The sequence below is a fragment of the Cololabis saira genome, chromosome 19 (assembly GCF_033807715.1).
Source record: "Cololabis saira isolate AMF1-May2022 chromosome 19, fColSai1.1, whole genome shotgun sequence".
In the NCBI taxonomy this organism is placed as follows: Eukaryota; Metazoa; Chordata; class Actinopteri; order Beloniformes; family Belonidae; genus Cololabis; species Cololabis saira.
In genome coordinates, this window is record NC_084605.1 from 40,517,994 (window position 1) to 40,536,724 (window position 18,731).

The 18,731-nt window shown below is 45.5% G+C and overlaps 1 protein-coding gene across 16 annotated transcripts in view; it reads right to left on the bottom strand.

Annotated features, from left to right (window-relative positions):
* Positions 1 to 18: 18 nt before the first annotated feature.
* Positions 19 to 18,731, bottom strand: part of tanc2b (tetratricopeptide repeat, ankyrin repeat and coiled-coil containing 2b) — a 205,526-nt gene continuing 186,813 nt past the window's right edge. For 14 of the 16 annotated variants that reach the window (XM_061708282.1, XM_061708289.1, XM_061708296.1 and 11 more), the window contains 6 exons: positions 10,373 to 10,505; positions 9,559 to 9,588; positions 8,200 to 8,291; positions 6,867 to 7,013; positions 6,054 to 6,154; positions 19 to 5,884 (listed from right to left, as the gene is read on the bottom strand). In XM_061708282.1, coding sequence (XP_061564266.1) covers positions 3,817 to 5,884; positions 6,054 to 6,154; positions 6,867 to 7,013; positions 8,200 to 8,291; positions 9,559 to 9,588; positions 10,373 to 10,505 — 2,571 coding nt within the window. In that variant the 3' untranslated portion in view covers positions 19 to 3,816. The remainder of the gene's footprint in view (positions 5,885 to 6,053; positions 6,155 to 6,866; positions 7,014 to 8,199; positions 8,292 to 9,558; positions 9,589 to 10,372; positions 10,506 to 18,731) is intronic. The other 2 variants (XM_061708285.1, XM_061708283.1) reach the window with 1 other exon arrangement.

An 18,731-nucleotide genomic window follows, 5' to 3' on the forward strand; every position in this document is an offset into this window, starting at 1 on the left:
TTTCAGTTGATAACCATTTATAAATATGTTCTCCTCCCCCTCAATACATAGGTTTGACTGTACATATTACAATCAGTTTTGAGATAAAAACACATTATTTTTTATTGTTTTTAATGAAACTTTATCACAGCGATCTGAAAGCTCACATTTACAGACAAGAGAACTCTGCTCAGTAAGCAAATACACTAAAATAAAATTAAAGACCCTTCAGTCTGGTGGGGTAGGAGGGAAATGATAAGGACAGTTCAGGGACAGCAGGAAGTTTCCTCATTGCATTTCCAACAGTTGCATCACACACCAGAGACATCGCTATACAAGTTTCTGCTTGAGCTCATGGAAAGAACAGAACATGCATCAGACTATTTACAGCAAACTAATATACACAGACGGTTCAGAGCCGTCCACCCTCAGACACCCTCAGCTTAAAAAGTCCCGTTTAAATTAAATATGATACACCTTCATTTCTGTAAGGATAAGTAGGGCGTCTCTGGTAGCAGGTCAGAACTGAGAATGATCTTTAGATATTCTTCATCAGACATCCAAAATAAATGTTACAGACAAATGGTCCATAACCCTCTCCACATATACAAATAACGTGAATATTCCCATTATTTCTATGACACAAACTCCACATTTGGAGCGTTTGGATACTAAAATTTCTGTTTTTTTTTTCTTATTCTTTTTTTTTTGGTTCTTACAGTAGATTCAACTTATTTTCAAGATGTGTGCAGGACCAGTGCCTTAGACCGGCTGATGGCGACTCAACGGATACTTTAAATGATGCAGAGCATGACTGGACCACGTGGTATATCTGAGCCGGTGGATACAGCTGGTGCTAGAAAGTCTGTTTGCCGGTTGAAAAAACATTGTTTTCATTCGTCACTGCGCTGAGAATCATTTAATAACATCCTCACATCATCCGGCTCATCACACACCCATTACCCCCGAATGTTACCGATCAGAGCAACCAGGTAAGTAAAATATATAAAGTGCACCCTTAGTTAAGAACGTTAACAGGCATTCTTTAAATCAGAAGTGTATTGTGGGTAAGAAGAACATAAAGATAATGCAGAAGTGTATTGTGGGTAAGAAAAACATAAAGATAATGCAGAGGAAAGGTAAAGGTCAAACAAGGGTTGTGTATGCATTTGCTTGCTGCTGAGCACTAACATCACTGTTGCAGGGAGGGACAAAGGCAAACTCTGACACTCATATCTCACGCTACAGGGTTTTTCTATTAACAGCATCAGATTTAAAATGTTTTAGCCACAGATTCAAGCCTTAAAACAGATTTATAACACTGAAGGCTCATTTCTTTTTTCTAACACATTTGTTTGTCCGTTTTTATCAGATATTTAAAGAAGTTTTCTGACTGACAGACTCGATGGGACCTTCACGACCCGGCGACCAACTTAATCCAACTTAATTTACACACGTGTGACGTCAATACTTCAGAAATTTGGCAAAGTGACCGGTTTGCAGAAGGATCAGATTCACACAGTTGCAGGTTTTGATGAAGAATTTTATAAGGGGCATAGACAGTTTGATATTCTTAGTAAGATGTCAATCTACATACAAGTGTTTACTAAAGGAGACATATTATGCCTTTCTTCACAAGTTGACACAATTTCATGAGATCTTATACAATGTCTGTGACATGCTTTGGTCAAAATACCACAGTTGTTCCACCACAGCCTCTCGGCAGCTGCTTTTATCTGGGTTTTATTTTCTTGGGATTGGCAGTGCAGCTTTTTGGAAAGCAAATTTTCTGCAGTAACCCTCAAGGATGTAATTACAGAGCCTGCAGTAATGAGCCCGAGGACTCAGCAGCTCGCACAGCAACCTGAGTTCAAACTGACACCAATTAAACTCATGTATAAATACTAAACCGGCTATTTTATTCTCAGATGGCAGTTTGTGCACGGATAGCTGTTACTAATTCCTCTTTTAGGCGCAGTTTTGTCCCCAGTCGAGCCAACGTTGTTAAAACACTGCGGATGGGAAGACTGAAGTAACGCACCAGCGAGCCAGGGCGAGCAATAAACTCCTTCAAAATCAGATCGATTAAGATTAGGCTCAAGTATTGACTCCTTCCTCTGTGTGTTTTCAGAGGACAATTTTAAAAAGTGTTGCTTATATGGGCATTGTTTTTCCACGATTTTTTCATATTTACGTCTGTATTTTTCCTGTTGCTACTCATGATGCATCCAAAGACATCTGGGAAATCAGAGTTCTGTTCTCTTTTGAATGGGGAAAAAAATAAAACCGATCAGAAACCGGCTTTCCTATAAGGGACATAAAGCTATAAAAAAAAACAATGTACCTCAAGGGTGTCTTTATATTACTTCTTTTTAAAGTTAAGTAAATGATATAACTGCAGACGAATATTTGCATTTAACAGCAAAGCAAAAAGTGAGAAACAAAAAAAAAAGTTTCAACTCCCACTTCCAAGGTGCAACAAAAGGAGCATCACTTTAATTTGATGTTGGATGGAGATCAATTTGAAGAGTCCAGACAATTCTGCTCCGATCAAGAATGTGGCATTAAAGACATCCTGCAAATCTGAGCGACTCATATTTTCGTGAGTGACAAATTTTCAAACCTAAACGATCCGCTTTAAAAAAAACTAAAAAAAAAACTAAAACTAACATCGTTGTGCTTTTTTCTCAGTTTTTCAGTTGTTAATAAATTCAGACACCCAAACACCTGCTCGCAAGCAAAAAAGTGAATAGTTTTTCATAATATGTCCCCTTTAATTGAGCATAAAACTATAGTGATCGACTAATTTTTGAGAATAAATTACATTTTCTAGTCTCTCCAGTGTAATATTTTTGCTGTATTTCAGTTTTCTGTCACCGCAGAAAAAAACAAAGATTTGATTTCTGGATGCTTAATTAAACAAATGTTACAGAGGAAGCTGAAATTAAATGAGGCATGTGACAACATTTCCAGACATTTTACAGAGGTAAAAAAACAACAATAAAAAAAAAAAAAACACTACTCTTTCAAAAAGCAGCCTGGAGACTACTGCAATCTCTTGCATTACGTGACACTTAAGTCTCTCTTTTTTGTTTAATTTATTTCGACACAGTAGAGGTAATGATGCCATCAAAGTTTGGCTGTGTCCCTCGTTCCTTTCACTAGTCAGTTATCCATGTGTTAGCAGTGAGACAGAGGCGGGGTTAACAGAATAAAATTCAAAATGCAAACTATGTTTTGCTTTCATTTCTATGTACAATATATAACTTCATTATAAATATTGTCATTTTTCTATAAGCACTGAGTTGTTGAACCATTTGTTATTTTCTGAGCAATGTACAGTATTGAACAGATATATTGTATTTCATAGATTAGAGCCTACTAGCAACCTTGGTTAAGAGCACACTTTGAAGGAACAGAGGATGGATACAGAGTCCACAAGTAGAGTGTGATGAGTAGCACTGTCATTCTTACAGTCCCATCTGTTGCCGTCACATAAGAAAACTTTGTGCCATGTGACATTTTGGAAGTGCACGGGTCTTTGATGAGGAATGAGATCAGAACTCAGAACCCTTCTGTCATTCGGCCTGTGTGCATGTTATGATGATGGAGTATCGCTTTAATGGTAACTATGTTTTTTCACAATAGGTCGTGTCTTAGTATCCTAAATGTAAGATCCAGTTGTTTGTTTGTCCTCTGACCGGATTCATCTCTCGTGAGTCTCTTCAGGATGGTGTTTAGTCCATGACGCATACACAGATCACATGTCACTTTTGCTGTTGAGATAAATATTTTTCCGCGCTCTCTTCCACTTACAGTCCCAGTCCAGCCATCCAATCACACATTCGACTCCACAAAAGGTCTCTTTGGTTTGATGGGGGAGGTGGGGCCTTGGGTCCGGGAGTCGCGTGAGAGCTGGCGGTACATGTTGTCCTGATAGGCCTGCGCCACAGGGAGAGTCCTCGCCACCTTCACGTCTGTGTACGTGGGCACCTGACTTACCCGCTCCAGGATGTCGCCGCTGCCGCGGGAGCCGTTGGTCAGCTTCCCCAGGGAGGGGGGGGGGGTTTGGGAGTAGTAGTCCTCCTCCAACAGGTGCCCGTTCTGGGCGTTGTTGGTCTTGTTGTAGTAGGCGATGTTGCCCAGGGAGGCCGGGGGGCTGTAGGTGGAGCCCTGCTGCCCCAGCTGCCCGGGCGACGTGGGGCTGATGGCCGAGTCCATGGACGTCATGGCCCTGGACCGCGACGGCTGGTGCAGGTACTGCTGAGTCCGCGCTGTCTTGTCTATGATGCCCATGAAGGGGGTGTTGCGTGAGCGGCTGGTCTCGCCCTGATACAGCCCCCCGCCCTGGGAGGGGGAGATGGGCGAGATGTCGTCACAGCTGCGCTCGTACGCCGGTTGCAAGGGGATCTCCATCTGCTGGATGGAGGAGGAAGGTCTGAAGCCGGGCCCCAGGTTGGCGGTGGAGCCGGTTGAAATGTTGTTGCTGGAGGGGGAGAATCGCAGGCCGACGCTCTGAGAGTGGATGAGCGGCCGGGGGGTGGGCACGTGCTGCTTCAGCTCAGTCGTGTTGGCACTCACGGGGCGTCTCACCATGTGGGGGATCTCAGGAGAGCCCAGCTGGCAGGGGGGCAGCGCGTTGGCCCGCTCCAGCACGTGTTCAGAGACCGGGTAGTAGGCGGCCGACTGGCTGCGGCTGATCTGAGGCGTCTGGCTGTAGCGGACGCCCCCTGGGCCCCCGCTGCTGGCGCGGTAGGCAGAGGAGGGGCGCTGGGGTAGCTCTTCCTTCAGCAGGTTGGACTCCATGACCCCTCCTCGGCCCCCGTGCTGACAGAGGGCCCCAGAGCTGAGGCTGGCTTGGACCTGGGGCATGGAGCGCCCGTCCAGGGACGGCTGGTACACCAGCCGGCTCTCCACGTCCACCGAGCCCCCTTGGTAGCGCCCCCCGATGGAGTGACCCATCTGGCTGCCGAAGCTGCTGTTGCCCATGACGCTGCCGGGCTGGTTGGTGCGGACTATCTGGGCTATGGAGGGCTGGAGGCGGAGGCCCTGCGCCTGGTGGTGGTGGGAGGACAGAGACGGCTGCGAGCTGAGCTGGAAGGAGCGCTGGCTGCTCATCTTGGAGAGCGGGGACTTGGGCCGTCCGGGGAGCTGCTCCGACTGGTAGCGGACCGGAGAGCCAGACTGGGACCTGTACAAGCAGACGCCTTCGATGGGTGGGCTGGCTCTGTACTGAGCAGCCCGGCGTAGAGGGGACGGCGGAGGGCTCTGGTGGTCCATCCCCTGCCCCCCGGTGCCCATGGGGGGGGGGCTGAAGCGGTAGGAGGGCTGATGCACCGGGGAGGTGTGAGGGGGGCTGTGGCGGTAGTGAGAGTTCTGGTGTGTTGGGGAGAGAGACGGCGAGGTGGGCTGGTACGAGCCGCGCGTCGGGGAGGACATGGAGGAGGAGGTGGGGAGGTATTCATAGGGCTGGCCCATGGGGGAGCCCCCAACCAGGTACAGCTGCTCCGGCTGTGTGGGGGACAACGGCGGGCTCTGGATGATAGGAAGACTGGAGGGATTAGAGAGAGAGTCAGGGGGGGGCAGGCACATGGACATGGCCTCCAGCTCCTGCTCCAGGTAGTCCTCGTCCTCAAACAGGTCCTGGACGGGCTCCATGTCCTCCAGGCGGGGCTCTGGCGGAGGGGGGAGGGGGAGAGGCATGGACAGGCTTTCCTCCTCTTCTGGGGGAGGTGTAGGAGGAGGGGAGGGCGGAGGCTCCAGCTCCAGCTCCTGCTGCTGCTGCTCCTCCCGGCTCAGCTGCCGACATTCGTCCTCCACCCGCTGCAGCAGCCGCTGGATCTCCCTGTTGTTGGGGCACTGCTTTATGGCTTCATTCAAGTCCTCTAAGGCTTCAGGGAATTGTCTGGAAAAATTACAACCATATTAGTGACAGAGTGGCCCGTAACGAGACGGAAAGACACACCAAGTCCCAAAGTGCATTCAGACATGTGAGTGGATAAGTCAATATCAGATAAGTGTAGAAGATTAAAGTCATGATATCTTTGATCTGCTTAGGGATGAAAGGAGCATACCTGCTGCTACGTTTGGCGCGTGCCCTGGCATAATATGCCTCATATGATTTTGGTTTCAGCTCAAGTGCCTTAGTAGCAAATTCTTCAGCCATCCCAAAGTCCTGCAGCGATTTAGAAGAGGAGAAACTTATTACACAAGGTCAAGAGCAGCGATGGCGTTACCTTCAAAGAGGGGCACATTGTGAAAATAATCCCTTTCTTTGAGTGAGAGGATATAATTCGATGTACAAAGTGTCTCTCAAGTGAAAAACTAAGAAGAAAACACCTGTTTCCCTTTTCTGGGGGGCTAGGCTTATAAAGATGTCTTCATTGAGCTGTTCAGATATGCACTTGTTTTATTCTCAACATCACACACTCAGATCAGAGCACAAGTATGTATTTCTGCCCAGTTTCAACTTCAAGTCCTACATCAGGACATTTGAAGAGGGAAGTCAGATGCTTTGTGCTCTGCACCAGCAGTTATATCGTGTTACATGCAGTTATAGAGTGGAAATGTGTCCCGCTGCAAGACTGCGCCTGAAAGATGGATGAGTGCCACCCGAGAGACGGTGGAGCGCAGTTATGGAGCTAAATTCACCCTAACTGCTAAAAGAGGACATTCGTAGTTCAAACAAGAACTGCCGTGTTGTATTTCTGTGGTATTTTGACCGAAATATGTAGGAATTCGTCAAAATCGAAGGAAATGACATCAACTTCTCCACAAATGGCTTAATATGTCTCTTTAAATATAGAAAATAGTGCTACATGATGTGGGAATTTCTCTCAAAGTCATATTTTTCATCGGTCCCTTTTGCTGCCACGTCTCTAACTTACATTCATTTTCCTCCGACATCGGGACAGGTTGAGGAAGAGCGATACTTTCAGTTCCCTGAATGTCTTGAGGTCCTCGCTGAAGCCTTCACGGGGAAACTTTTTGAGAGCGTACTGGTAACGTTGAGCAGCCTCCTTCACCTTCCCCTTCTGTTTAAGAAAAACGCATAAAAAAGGTTTGGTTCATCTTCTCAGTGGACGAAAACTTCAAAAATCTTCCATGACAAGTTAAATCACACTAATCAGAATACAAATGTGTCACGAATTTTGCTGAAAATATTCAATGGAAATGAAAACTGCACTTGGAGGGAAAAAGGGCAAAAAAAAAAAATCACTGCAAAATAGAAATCATAAAAAATGTCATGAGCAAGCCTTGTGTGAACATACTGCACAGCTGCAGCAGACCTGGAGGGTACAGAGGTTCCAGGGCTCGGAAAAAAGCCTGAAGCAAGACCATCACTAAATAAAAGGACTATCTTATCTTATCTTAAGATAATCATAAGCAAGATCCGGCCATGAAACTTTTTTCAAGGTTTTATAGACAAATGAGATGAGAGCATGGGCCACTAATAAACTAATAAACACTAATAAACACGGGTCATCTCCTAAACCTGTCCACAGGTTCTCAAAGAGTATCTTTGTGTCTTTAAACAGTGGTGCAGGAGGAAGCACTGCTCTGCAGCGCTCGTGACCACCATGACCACATGCATCCCAGTCCTGGGCCAGACGGCCTGCTGACCACCTGCCCGCTCCTTACCTGACCTGAATCCTGCTGGGAGCTCACAGGCTCCACTCAAACATTAGACTGACGACGACGGGAGACAACACACCTCTCCGAACAGCACTTAGGAGGCTGATGGAGGACGGACCGATTCCACGGCTGCCTCAAGTTTATTGTTTTAATAAAGTAGCTATCTATTAATTGCACACACATATATTCATTTCACAAATAAAAACGTCCATTTCCTTTGATGAAGAGCGAGATTAGAGGCTCAATGCCGTTATGAACTGACTGATTGTATGTATTTTTTTTTACAGTAATGTAAAGAAAAAGAAAAGAAAACTGAAACTCAGGACTGAGCTCGCCCTCAAAGATTCACTGATATTGCAGGGCCTTCAATCTGTGTGAAGAGACACATTTGAGCTGCTGGAAAAATGGTCACGGCTCGGCCAATCTGATACAAATATGTGCTAAAATCTAACGTCCACAGTGTTTTCCATGAGAGTCTGGAAAAATGACTCAACAGCACTTTAATTCTTCCTAATTCAGTGACAGAGTTTAAATGCTTTGCTTGAGAATGAAATGTGAGCTGGACAGGACTGGATGTCCTCCAACCTTGTAAAAGCTGTCCCCCTCCTCGATGAGTTTGCTGAGCAGGATGATCATGATGTCGGGTTTGGAGGTGGCCATGGCCCACGTGGCCGGACCTGTGGAACACAAGAAGGGGCAGACGGAAGCAGAACACAGTGAGGAGGGCACACAGTGACGGGCGGTGAGGGGTAGGGAGGAAGGGACAACTGGGAGATGCACCACGCGCACACATACACACACATACACACACATACACACACACACACAACAGTAATAACAGAAATGTGGACAACAGCCAAAATTAAGAATGGAAAAGAGAAGACAGGCAAGTCATTGCAGAAAAAGATGAAAATAAAACTGCTCTGACACTTGGTCGTGACCTCGCCGTGGGACATCAGGCCTGGGTCAAACACTGTTTGCTAATATTGTCTAATCCTGCAATGAGCTGCAGAAGACGGCGTTGGCATAACTGCAGTGAAATTAGCTCATTTGAATTGCTGTAAAGTGTATCGTCATACTCAGTTGCACCAAATATCTGCAAACAGAACTTGACCCAGGGAAACAACACATGTGTAGAACAGAAAAATGAAATCGCTTATGTCACCCTACTGACATTAATTTCCTTTCTTGTCAAGAAGTTCAGAAGCATCGTCACTCTTGGCATGAGTAACTCAAAGAAAAGCAGGAACGTGTGATATAATCACAGAAACAAACCATCCCTGCAGTTATATCTGGCTAGAACCAAAGCGGACACGATCCCTGGACTGAAACTGATGTGTTCTTTCTGGAGTCTGTAACACTTCACATGGAGACACACCACAGAGATGAGGTCTTGCACAAAAAGACACAGTCACAGGAAAAGGCAGGCAGGAGGGATACAACGGGGCTCTGCAGGCGTGAGCTGTCCTCTGAGCTGTAGGTGAGGGAGGGAATGCTGCAGACGGGGCTAGCCCACACTGAGGACATGTCTGGAGGATGAACAATGCAAAGCACACTGGTTTATCATTGCCGTCCGTGGTGGCGGGTACAGAGAGAGCATTTACAAAGACATGCATTCTTGCTGAATCACTACCACGGAGGTGTCACTCGGGCTTCTGTCATGCATCTGAGGGATGGAGGCTCAAAACTCTCGATGTGACGTCACAGGGTGGTGGCTGGGCATGCTGGCATCGACTACTTTAACGTTAGCATCTACCTCTAGGCAATCCCCACTGCAGCCCTGTCAGTGCTAACACTGTTACGTGTTATTATTTGTCAGTTTGAGACGGTTTTTGGGAGCTAAGCTGGCCTGCCGACACTTAGGATGACACAGACAACACAGAGAGAGGAGATAGAGCTGTCAAAATGCCTGGTAGGGTGAGAAGTCGACAGCCTTGGCTTTACCTCGGGGTCGACTGGGCAGCGTCTGACATCCTGTTGCCGGAGAGAGATAGGCGGGTGGGTGGGGGTGTCGGGGGGGAAAGAGTGGGGGTCAAGGGTGAGAGGAGGCAGAAGGTGGGTTGGAGGGAGGGCAGAATTGCCGAAGAAAAACAGAGCGTGGGAGTGTGAAGGAGTCAGAGGAAAGAGAGACAGAGAAACAGCAGGAGGATGAGAGAAAGTGGTGTCGGTGGAGGAGGAGAAGTGAGAAAAGGAACACAAGCAGCAGTGAGAAGCGAAGGAGATAGGTGCCTCAGCAAAAAAAGGAAAAAAAGTAGAAGAAAAGAGAACCGATAAACACCCCGAGCACTAATAACAACCCGTCTCTGAGCAACCGCACAGAAATAGAGAGAGAGGATGTGATTGAGAGAGCGCTAGAGACAAACATTGCAGAGAGAACATGACAGAAAGAGAAAAAGCAAAACACAGGTACAGTTGTACAGTCAAGAGAAACAAGCATCCAAGCTGTAAATAGCTGAAGAGAGGCAGCGTGGTGCAGCCGTAAGGGGGCGGATGACAAACGGTAGCAGGGAGGGGATTCATCTACGCGGAGACACAAACCTAAAATAATGTCCTCTGTAGCAACCGCTACGTACGAACTGTGCTCTCATCTTCTGTACTAGTCTTTCATGCAGCTCATTCTTGAACGTTAATGCGTCACCTTTCAGGCTAAAAGTCCTTTTACAGGAGGCTGATAGCCTTTTAATGGGGTCAAAGGGCAAAGATGCTGCATCCAGTGTGCGCTCAGTGGTGGGCCGTTGGCCCCGCGACCTCCTCTTACCTATCTTGGCTCCTTTCTTGAGCAGGGCGACCACCACCGATGTGTTTCTGCAGCCCACTGCCCTGTCCAGTGGACGCATCCCACTGTAGTCCACGTGCTCGATCATGGCCCCGTGGTCAACCAGAAACTGGACCTGAGAGAGGTGGAAAGAGAAGCTGAGGAGTCATCGCTAACATGTGCTCGTTGTTGTGTCCTCCTCCTGGACATGGTAACTGTGGATTCACACCGAATCAGTGGTTGCTGAGGACGCTGCATCGTGCCTGTCTACGGTAGACACTGACACACCGGGTCGGAGCGGATATGGTCATATTGTTTAAACTGTGTTTTGTGATTTATAAGCACGGGTTTTAATGATTTTGCATTGGATCAATGTAGCAAAATAAAATTGTTGGGACCATCCAGCTCCTCAACCATCAGATACGTGTTTCACATGATCAGTTCAGGTAAAAACGGCAGTCAAATCAGCAAAGATGTCAGTTTGCTGGATGAAATATATTAATTCCTGATAGAATAAGTTTGTTAGTGCACAGCTCTGCTCATGTGTGCATGTGAGTGAGTGTATGTTTGTGTGTACAAGAAAGTACAATTTGCATTGAGGCTTCTTGCTTTAGGAATCCCGGTCTGTGATTGGACACTGCCTCGGCGTCAACGCTGCTCATTTGCATAAAGTTGAGATTCTCTCAACCTCAAATTGACGCTCTGGACGCCTCCATCGCACCGCTCCCGATGCTCCTGACGCCTCCGACACCTCTTTCATAGAAAACAAATGGCAGCCGGACGCGTATGCCTTGACGCTTTCGGTGTGAATCAGCTACAAGTACAGGTGACGGAAGCAGCACGGCTCTCCCAGGTCACACGCCAAAATGTCCTGACAAGATACTTAACGCCACGTCCCCCCCGCCTGTCAGTGGTCTATGTGTTCTGTCAGTGAACATGTATTGATACACCGAAGCCTCTACTAAATGATGATTGCGGGTGCAGGCGCACCCACCAGGCTGATAAATTGAACTCCGGCAGCCTGCTGGCATTTGATCAACGCAACGGGAAGGATCAAGAAAAAAACTGCTTAGTTACGCCCACAGATGTGATTACCAGCAGAGAGACAAATGCACGCAAACTAAAAATACAGTACACTGAAATATGATCCTTCTGTTGATGTGCTGAACGGTTTTGAAAAAGATCTTATCTATTCATTTACATGTAATATGAGAATCCTGGAGCTGACTACAACATTACTGGATGTCTTATTTTGTCCAAATCGGCAGTACAAGTCACAAAAATAGGAATCTTCCAGCAGTTGAAGAAAACCCATCTTCACCTTTGAGAGGTAGAGGTTAAACATATTTTTATTACAGCGCCGCTCTGCTGTGTACAAGACTCTGTAGAGCATCTTTATGGGTTTAAGCACCAAGCTGCTGGAATTATCATAAATATTTATTATTAATATTGCCCCCCCCCCCCCCACACACACACACACACACACACACACACACACACACACACACACACACACACACACACACACACACACACACACACACACACACACACACACACACACACACACAATAAGCATCTGGGCGGCAGAAAAATATATCATACATACATCAAAAATAGTATGATAACACATATATGCATCCCATAATGATGTCTGGCACTAAATGACTAAATGGTGCAATAATAAGATTTATATTTTGGCTCATGTCTTGATAATCATATGAGCTACAACAAAAGTGCTCCTTTTTATCACCAGTTGAAACTTGTTCTAACCATTTCCATAAATCATAAAGTGAAACAAACTCGGCTTAGGCCATTAGACCATACTTCATTAAGTTTCAGGCCCTCCATTCACTGGCCACGCTGATGAGAAATGTCTGATATGATCAGCTTCAGCATTACACTATAGTTGAACTCTTGGCTCAAAGATGCTCTTCAGACCGGCGCCTTGTGATGTAATCATCCAAAGTTAATGAAACCCGGGGCTCACAAGCACTGAGATTAGTAAACACATCAAAGCCTGTGGACTTTTATCTATAGGATGCTCTACAACGCTCACGTCGATATCTCTGGAGCCAATTGAGCTAAAAATCTGAAATTTGATACACTTAAAAAGGTTTCAGTTGTACGGAGTACAGAAAGTGACTTTTAAATTGGTGGGAAAACTTCCGAGGCCATTGTTTTTCACAAATGTGAATGAGCAAGGTTCATGAAATGTTTTAGGCTCCTTCAGGTGTATCGTAGACAAGAAATCTCAATATGCAACTTGCAATTTCAAATCTGCTCTGTAGGCATGTCTAAGTAGCATCTGTTGGAGCTCATTAAATATGTCCAACAGTCTTGGGGAACCAATCAAATCAGTCTATCCTTGCAAAGACGGTCTCTGGGACGGGTGGGCTTAACGAGATGATGGCAGGGTGGTGGCGTAATCAGGGTGTAAAGGGCCGTTTGAATGGGCGTTGGCATCGGCAATTACAGATTCAGACTTTTTCCTTGAATAAAATAAATAATAAATAATAATAAATAATTAAATAATAAATAAAAGACAGCACTCAACTCATTGCTTTGCAAGTTAGACGCGTTTGCTGTTTTGCTGACAGGTTGCAGCAAAAGTTTAATTTACTCTTCTACATAACTCACTCTCCTTTTGACTCATGTGCATTGTTTCTAATACGTCACCTTGTTCATTGCTCCGATTGGTCATGGCCCTAACCGACTGCGTGCAAAGGCCTTCTGAGAAGCAACCCTTGGATGGGGGGGGCTCTATGGATCAGTTTCATATCCTGCATCTTACACAATGTGGCTCTGATCTACCAAGCTAAATGTTTTAAGAAGAATGTACCAAATCGGAAACCAAGTGGCCAGTAGGGGTTGCTATAATTACCAAATGTAGGTTTTGTTCATATCTTGGGGGTTGAAGTTGCAGTTAATAAGTGTATTTATGTAATTTTTGCTGAAATTACCACTACTTTCAGATAACATTACATAAACTAGGTAACTTGAGAAACAATTCCGGTCCTTTGGCAACACCTGCAACTCACAATACCGTTTACAAGCTTCCCCCAGTCTCGTTGCAGCTCCTCTAATCGGAGCTAGGGGGCGTGTTTGCAAACGCTTCAACATTTGCACCCCACCGCTCGAGGAAGACTGGATGTACAAGCTTTATTATTCATAAAACCTTTTACCTCCATTAGTTACATTATTGATTTATTCTCATGTGTCTGTTCTCTGACGCCTCAGTTTTCCATAGTAATGTAGCTTACACGTGCTCACGCACTCAATTCCACGCGCTCTGATGAGCGCGGCCCACTCCTCAGCAGTAGGGGGGAGGGAGAGGGAGTGGCATGGATGTTGTATGGGTTAAAACTTTTAATTCCGTTACTGGATTTGTAGGATTTGTTCCCAGCTGCAGCTTTAAAGTTGAGAGAAAAATGTCAAAATTCTTCTTTTCCATATATTACTCAAATCAAAAGCTCGGGCCTTATTTGCTACACTTGACAGGCTAACAATATAATGTTATTCAGTAACAAAACTTCATTCCAACATGACCTGCAATCCCTTTTTCTAAATTCTTCACAGACAGAATCCAAAATATTAGACAAGCAGTTGGACCATGGGCAGCAGGTTCAGGGTGTGTACCGTGTCCACCAAAACAGTTTAAACACCATGACACAGTTTCATCCCATTAAAGGAGCATGAGGCTCCTTTTAAGAAATGAGACTCTCTAGCGCCACCCTACGCCACGACGGCCGTCGGGGGTACTGCAGCCAACAGCGAAGCCGGCACGTGAGAACGGGGAGAACGCGCATGCAGGGTCATTTGACGTCACATCCGCAGGACAGCGCAGGAAATTCCGGTCACAATTGCAGCACATTTTGCAGCACACAGCCTGTTCAAGGCAACGGAGAGATACACTAGAGGGCTCATTCTTTTTGGTTTGGAGCGCTTCATCTGACATTATTACTAGAAAACTTAAAACGTATACGAATTTTTTTCATAAATCCTGCCTCAATCCTGCTTCATGCTCCTTTAACGGCAAAGACCTGGAGGACATCTCACGCCAGCTGAACTCCTCCTCTGGCTGTTTAGACGTCCTGCCAACAGGTTTTTTCAAAAAGGTCTGAAAAATTTGGGAGTCAGACCTGTTACTAGTTGAACTTGTCAGGTGTGTTTCCAGAGCCACTAAAAACAGCTGTAATTAAACCTCTGGTGAAAAAGGACAATCTTGACTGTTATGATTGGATTCTATTATATGTGTGACCCATAGATGGCAGTAGTGGTTTAGTTATCAACGTACCATGCGTTATTACGGGGTTGAGCAAGACTGCATGAAGACACATGTATGCTGTTAAGAACGTGAGTTAATAAACCAAGTTATTGTTATAAATACGGCCTCATCCTTCAAGCACGAACATTACATGGTACCAGGAGTAAACTCTACTAGACGGAATGGATTTAAAACCACCGGAAAGTTTGAAACTGACGGGGAATGTCAACGAGAACTGGCGCACCTTCAAACAGCAGTTTCACCTGTACGTTGCGGCTATGGGACTTGAGACAAAGCCGGAGGCAAGAAAAAGAGCGCTACTGCTGACGATAGCAGGGCCACAGGCCATAGAAGTATTTAACACGTTCGTGTTTGACAATCCTGGAGATAATGAAAAGTTGGATGTAGTGCTTGGTAAATTCGACGCTCACTGTTCTCCGAAGAAGAACGAGACGTACGAGAGGTACGTGTTTCGGTCTCGTACACAGCGGCAGCATGAGCCCTTTGATAGCTTCCTGACGGACTTGCGGCTGAAGGCGCAGTCCTGCAACTTCGCGACGTTGAAAGACTCCATGATCCGGGACCAGATTGTCTTCGGCGTGGAGGATAAAAAGATCAGAGAGAGGCTACTACGGGAGATGGAGCTGACGCTGGCAGGAGCCATTAAGATCTGCCAGGCGAGTGAGCTGTCTCAAAAGCATGTGAAGACGTTCAGCGAGATGTCTGCAGTCGCCTCGGCGCAGAGCGAGGGCGCTGCAGCGGTTGGAGCAGTGTCGTATCAGCGGAGACGGCGCATACAGACCCGGCCTGCACAGCAGTCTGAGGACATGATGATAAACTGCAAGCGCTGCGGCTCACAGCACAAGTTTAGACAGTGTCCAGCGTTTGGTAAGCAATGCTCCAGTTGTCAAGGCAAGAATCATTTTGCTAAACAATGCTTCTCCAAACGGAAAGAGGGGAGGAAAGGAAGAACTGTAAACATAGTAGATGAGCCTGATCTCAGTGACACGTTCTTTGTTGGAATGGTGAATTGTGAAAGTGAACAAATAAATAAACCAGACAAAGTAAATGATGTCAACAGAGAAGATAACTGGATAGCTCCTCTAATGATAAATGGGACTGTAGTCACCATGAGATTGGACACTGGTGCAAAAGCAAATCTGATTAGCCTATGTGATGTAAAGGCAATGGAAAATAAGCCACAAATAAAAAGAAAAGAGTCTGGACTGAAAGACTACAATGGGCGGCCAATCAAATGTTTGGGCACATGCAGGTTGAGTGTCACGGTTAAAGGGAAAGTGCACGACCTATTCTTCTTCGTTGTGAATGAAGGATGCGAATCACTTCTGGGTGACAGAGCCTGTGAAGAACTGGGGCTTGTGAAAAGAGTGTATCGCATCATCCCAACCATAAACCCAAAAAATGACTCTATGGACACAATCATATGGAACATGCCAAGGCCCACCGACAAAACAGGTGTGCTACGCATCATGGGGATGGTAAATTTCATAGGGAAATTCATTCCCAATCTGACAGCAAAGACATCATGCATACGAGAGCTTCTGCACAGAGACTGTGAGTTCAAATGGACAGTGAAACATGAGCATGAGTGGCAAAATCTCAAGAACGCACTGACCACAACACCTGTGTTGTCATTTTATGACCACACAAAGAGGGTAAAAGTGTCCACAGATGCTTCTAAAGATGGTATTGGAGCTGTTCTACTCCAGGCTGAGGGTGAGCACTGGAAACCGGTAGCCTATGCATCCCAAGCTATGACAAAATCTGAATGTCGATACGCACAGATCGAGAAAGAATGTTTGGGACTGGCGTATGGTTTGGAGCGGTTTCATAGCTATGTGTATGGCCTGCCATCTTTCACGGTCGAGACGGATCATCGACCGTTGGTTGCCATCATCAAAAAGAATCTGAATGAAATGTCTCCACGGATTCAGCGGTTAATGATGAAGAGGTATGATTTTGAACTCATATATACTCCAGGTAAACACCTGGTTCTTGCAGATGCCCTATCCAGAGCAACGTCAGGCGACAGTGTAAGTGCAATGGAAGTGGACATTCAGTGTCATGTGAACATGGTGTCGGCTGCACTGCCTGTGTCTGACACAAAATCTAGACAAATAGCTGAGGCTACAGCGACGGATGCTGAGCTACAGCATGTCATGAGGAACATGGATGAGGGATGGCCGGCTGGTTCATGTCCACAATTTTACCATGTCAGAGGGGAGCTCAGTACTGTGGACGGTCTGCTGTTGAAAAAGGGCAGGATTGTTATTCCACAGGCTTTGAGAATGGACTTGTTGCACAGAATACATGAAGGCCATCTCGGCATCGAAAAGTGCAAAAGGAGGGCGAGGGAGTCAGTTTTCTGGCCCGGACTGAACAAAGACATTGAAACATTCATAAATAAATGTGAAACATGTCAGAAACACAGGAACAAGCAGAGCAAAGAGCCTATGGTGGTTGCTGAGGTGCCAACAGCACCATGGCACAAAGTAGGAATGGACTTGTTTCATCTCAGAGGTAAAGACTATTTAGTGGTAGTGGATTACTACTCAAACTTCCCTGAGATGGCGCTACTAGTAAGCTCTACATCAACCTGTGTCATAACACATGCAAAATCTATCTTTGCCAGGCATGGCATTCCACACACTGTGGTTAGTGACAACGGCCCCTGCTTCAGCAGCAAAGAATGGCAGAAGTTTGCAGTGCAATATGATTTCAAGCATGTAACGTCAAGCCCACACTATGCACAGTCAAATGGGCAAGCGGAAAAAGGAGTTCACATTCTCAAGCAACTCTTAAAGAAAGCAGCTGACAGTGACTCTGATCCGTATCTGGCTTTATTGAGCTACAGAGCAACACCTCTTCAGTGCGGCCTATCACCAGCTGAGCTGCTGATGAAGAGGAAGCTCCGAACGACTTTGCCAAGTCATGCAGACAACAAAATAAAGCAAAAGAATCCCTCAAAAATTGAACACAAGTTACGACAGCAGAAAATGATGCAAAAGTCATTCTATGACAGAGCAACCAAGCATCTTTCTCCACTGACTACCAACAACACAGTCAGGGTTGAGGATGCTGATGGATGGCGTACAAAAGCAACAGTTCTGCAAGAAGTTGCTCCACGATCATACACGGTGAGAACTGAGGACGGGCAAATCCTCAGACGCAATCGTCGCAGTCTGTTAAAGATTCCTCAAGGGACTGTGGGTGAGTTCAGTGTAACCTGCGGTGAATCTCAGGTAATTCCCACACCTGATATGGACTGTGACATTGACTCTCACACACCTGCTCCAAGTGAACCTGAGTTAAGAAGGTCCACAAGAGAAATCAGAAAGCCTGATAGACTGAACTTATAAAAAAAAAAAAAAAAAAAAGAAAATCCAATATGCATGTTAAAAAAAAAAAAAAAGTTGAACAAAATGTATATTGATGAATGTTGTGAATGTGTTCTAAATGGCCTAGTATTGGCTTAGGTTTAAGTTAGCCTATCTGTTAGTTAGCAATCTGATAAGCTGTTTATACTGCATATGTGGCAGGGTTAGATTGCATGAGAAATTGTTTAAATAACTGACACAGCTAATGGATAATTCATGGTAATACATTTTGTTTTAGAAAAAGGGGGATGTTATGATTGGATTCTATTATATGTGTGACCCATAGATGGCAGTAGTGGTTTAGTTATCAACGTACCATGCGTTATTACGGGGTTGAGCAAGACTGCATGAAGACACATGTATGCTGTTAAGAACGTGAGTTAATAAACCAAGTTATTGTTATAAATACGGCCTCATCCTTCAAGCACGAACATTACATTGACAAGACACAGATGAACAACTACAGGCCCATCTTAAATCTCACATTTTTAAGTAAGATCACCGAAAAAGCGGTTTTTCAACACCTTAATACATTTTTAACACAAAATAACTGCTATGATGCCTTCCAGTCAGGTTTTAGACAGCACCACAGCACTGAGACCAAAGTGTTGACTGACATATGTCTGAATACAGACACTGGAAACATGTCAGTCTTAGTTTTACTGGATCTCAGTGTTGCATTTGATATAGTTGTCCA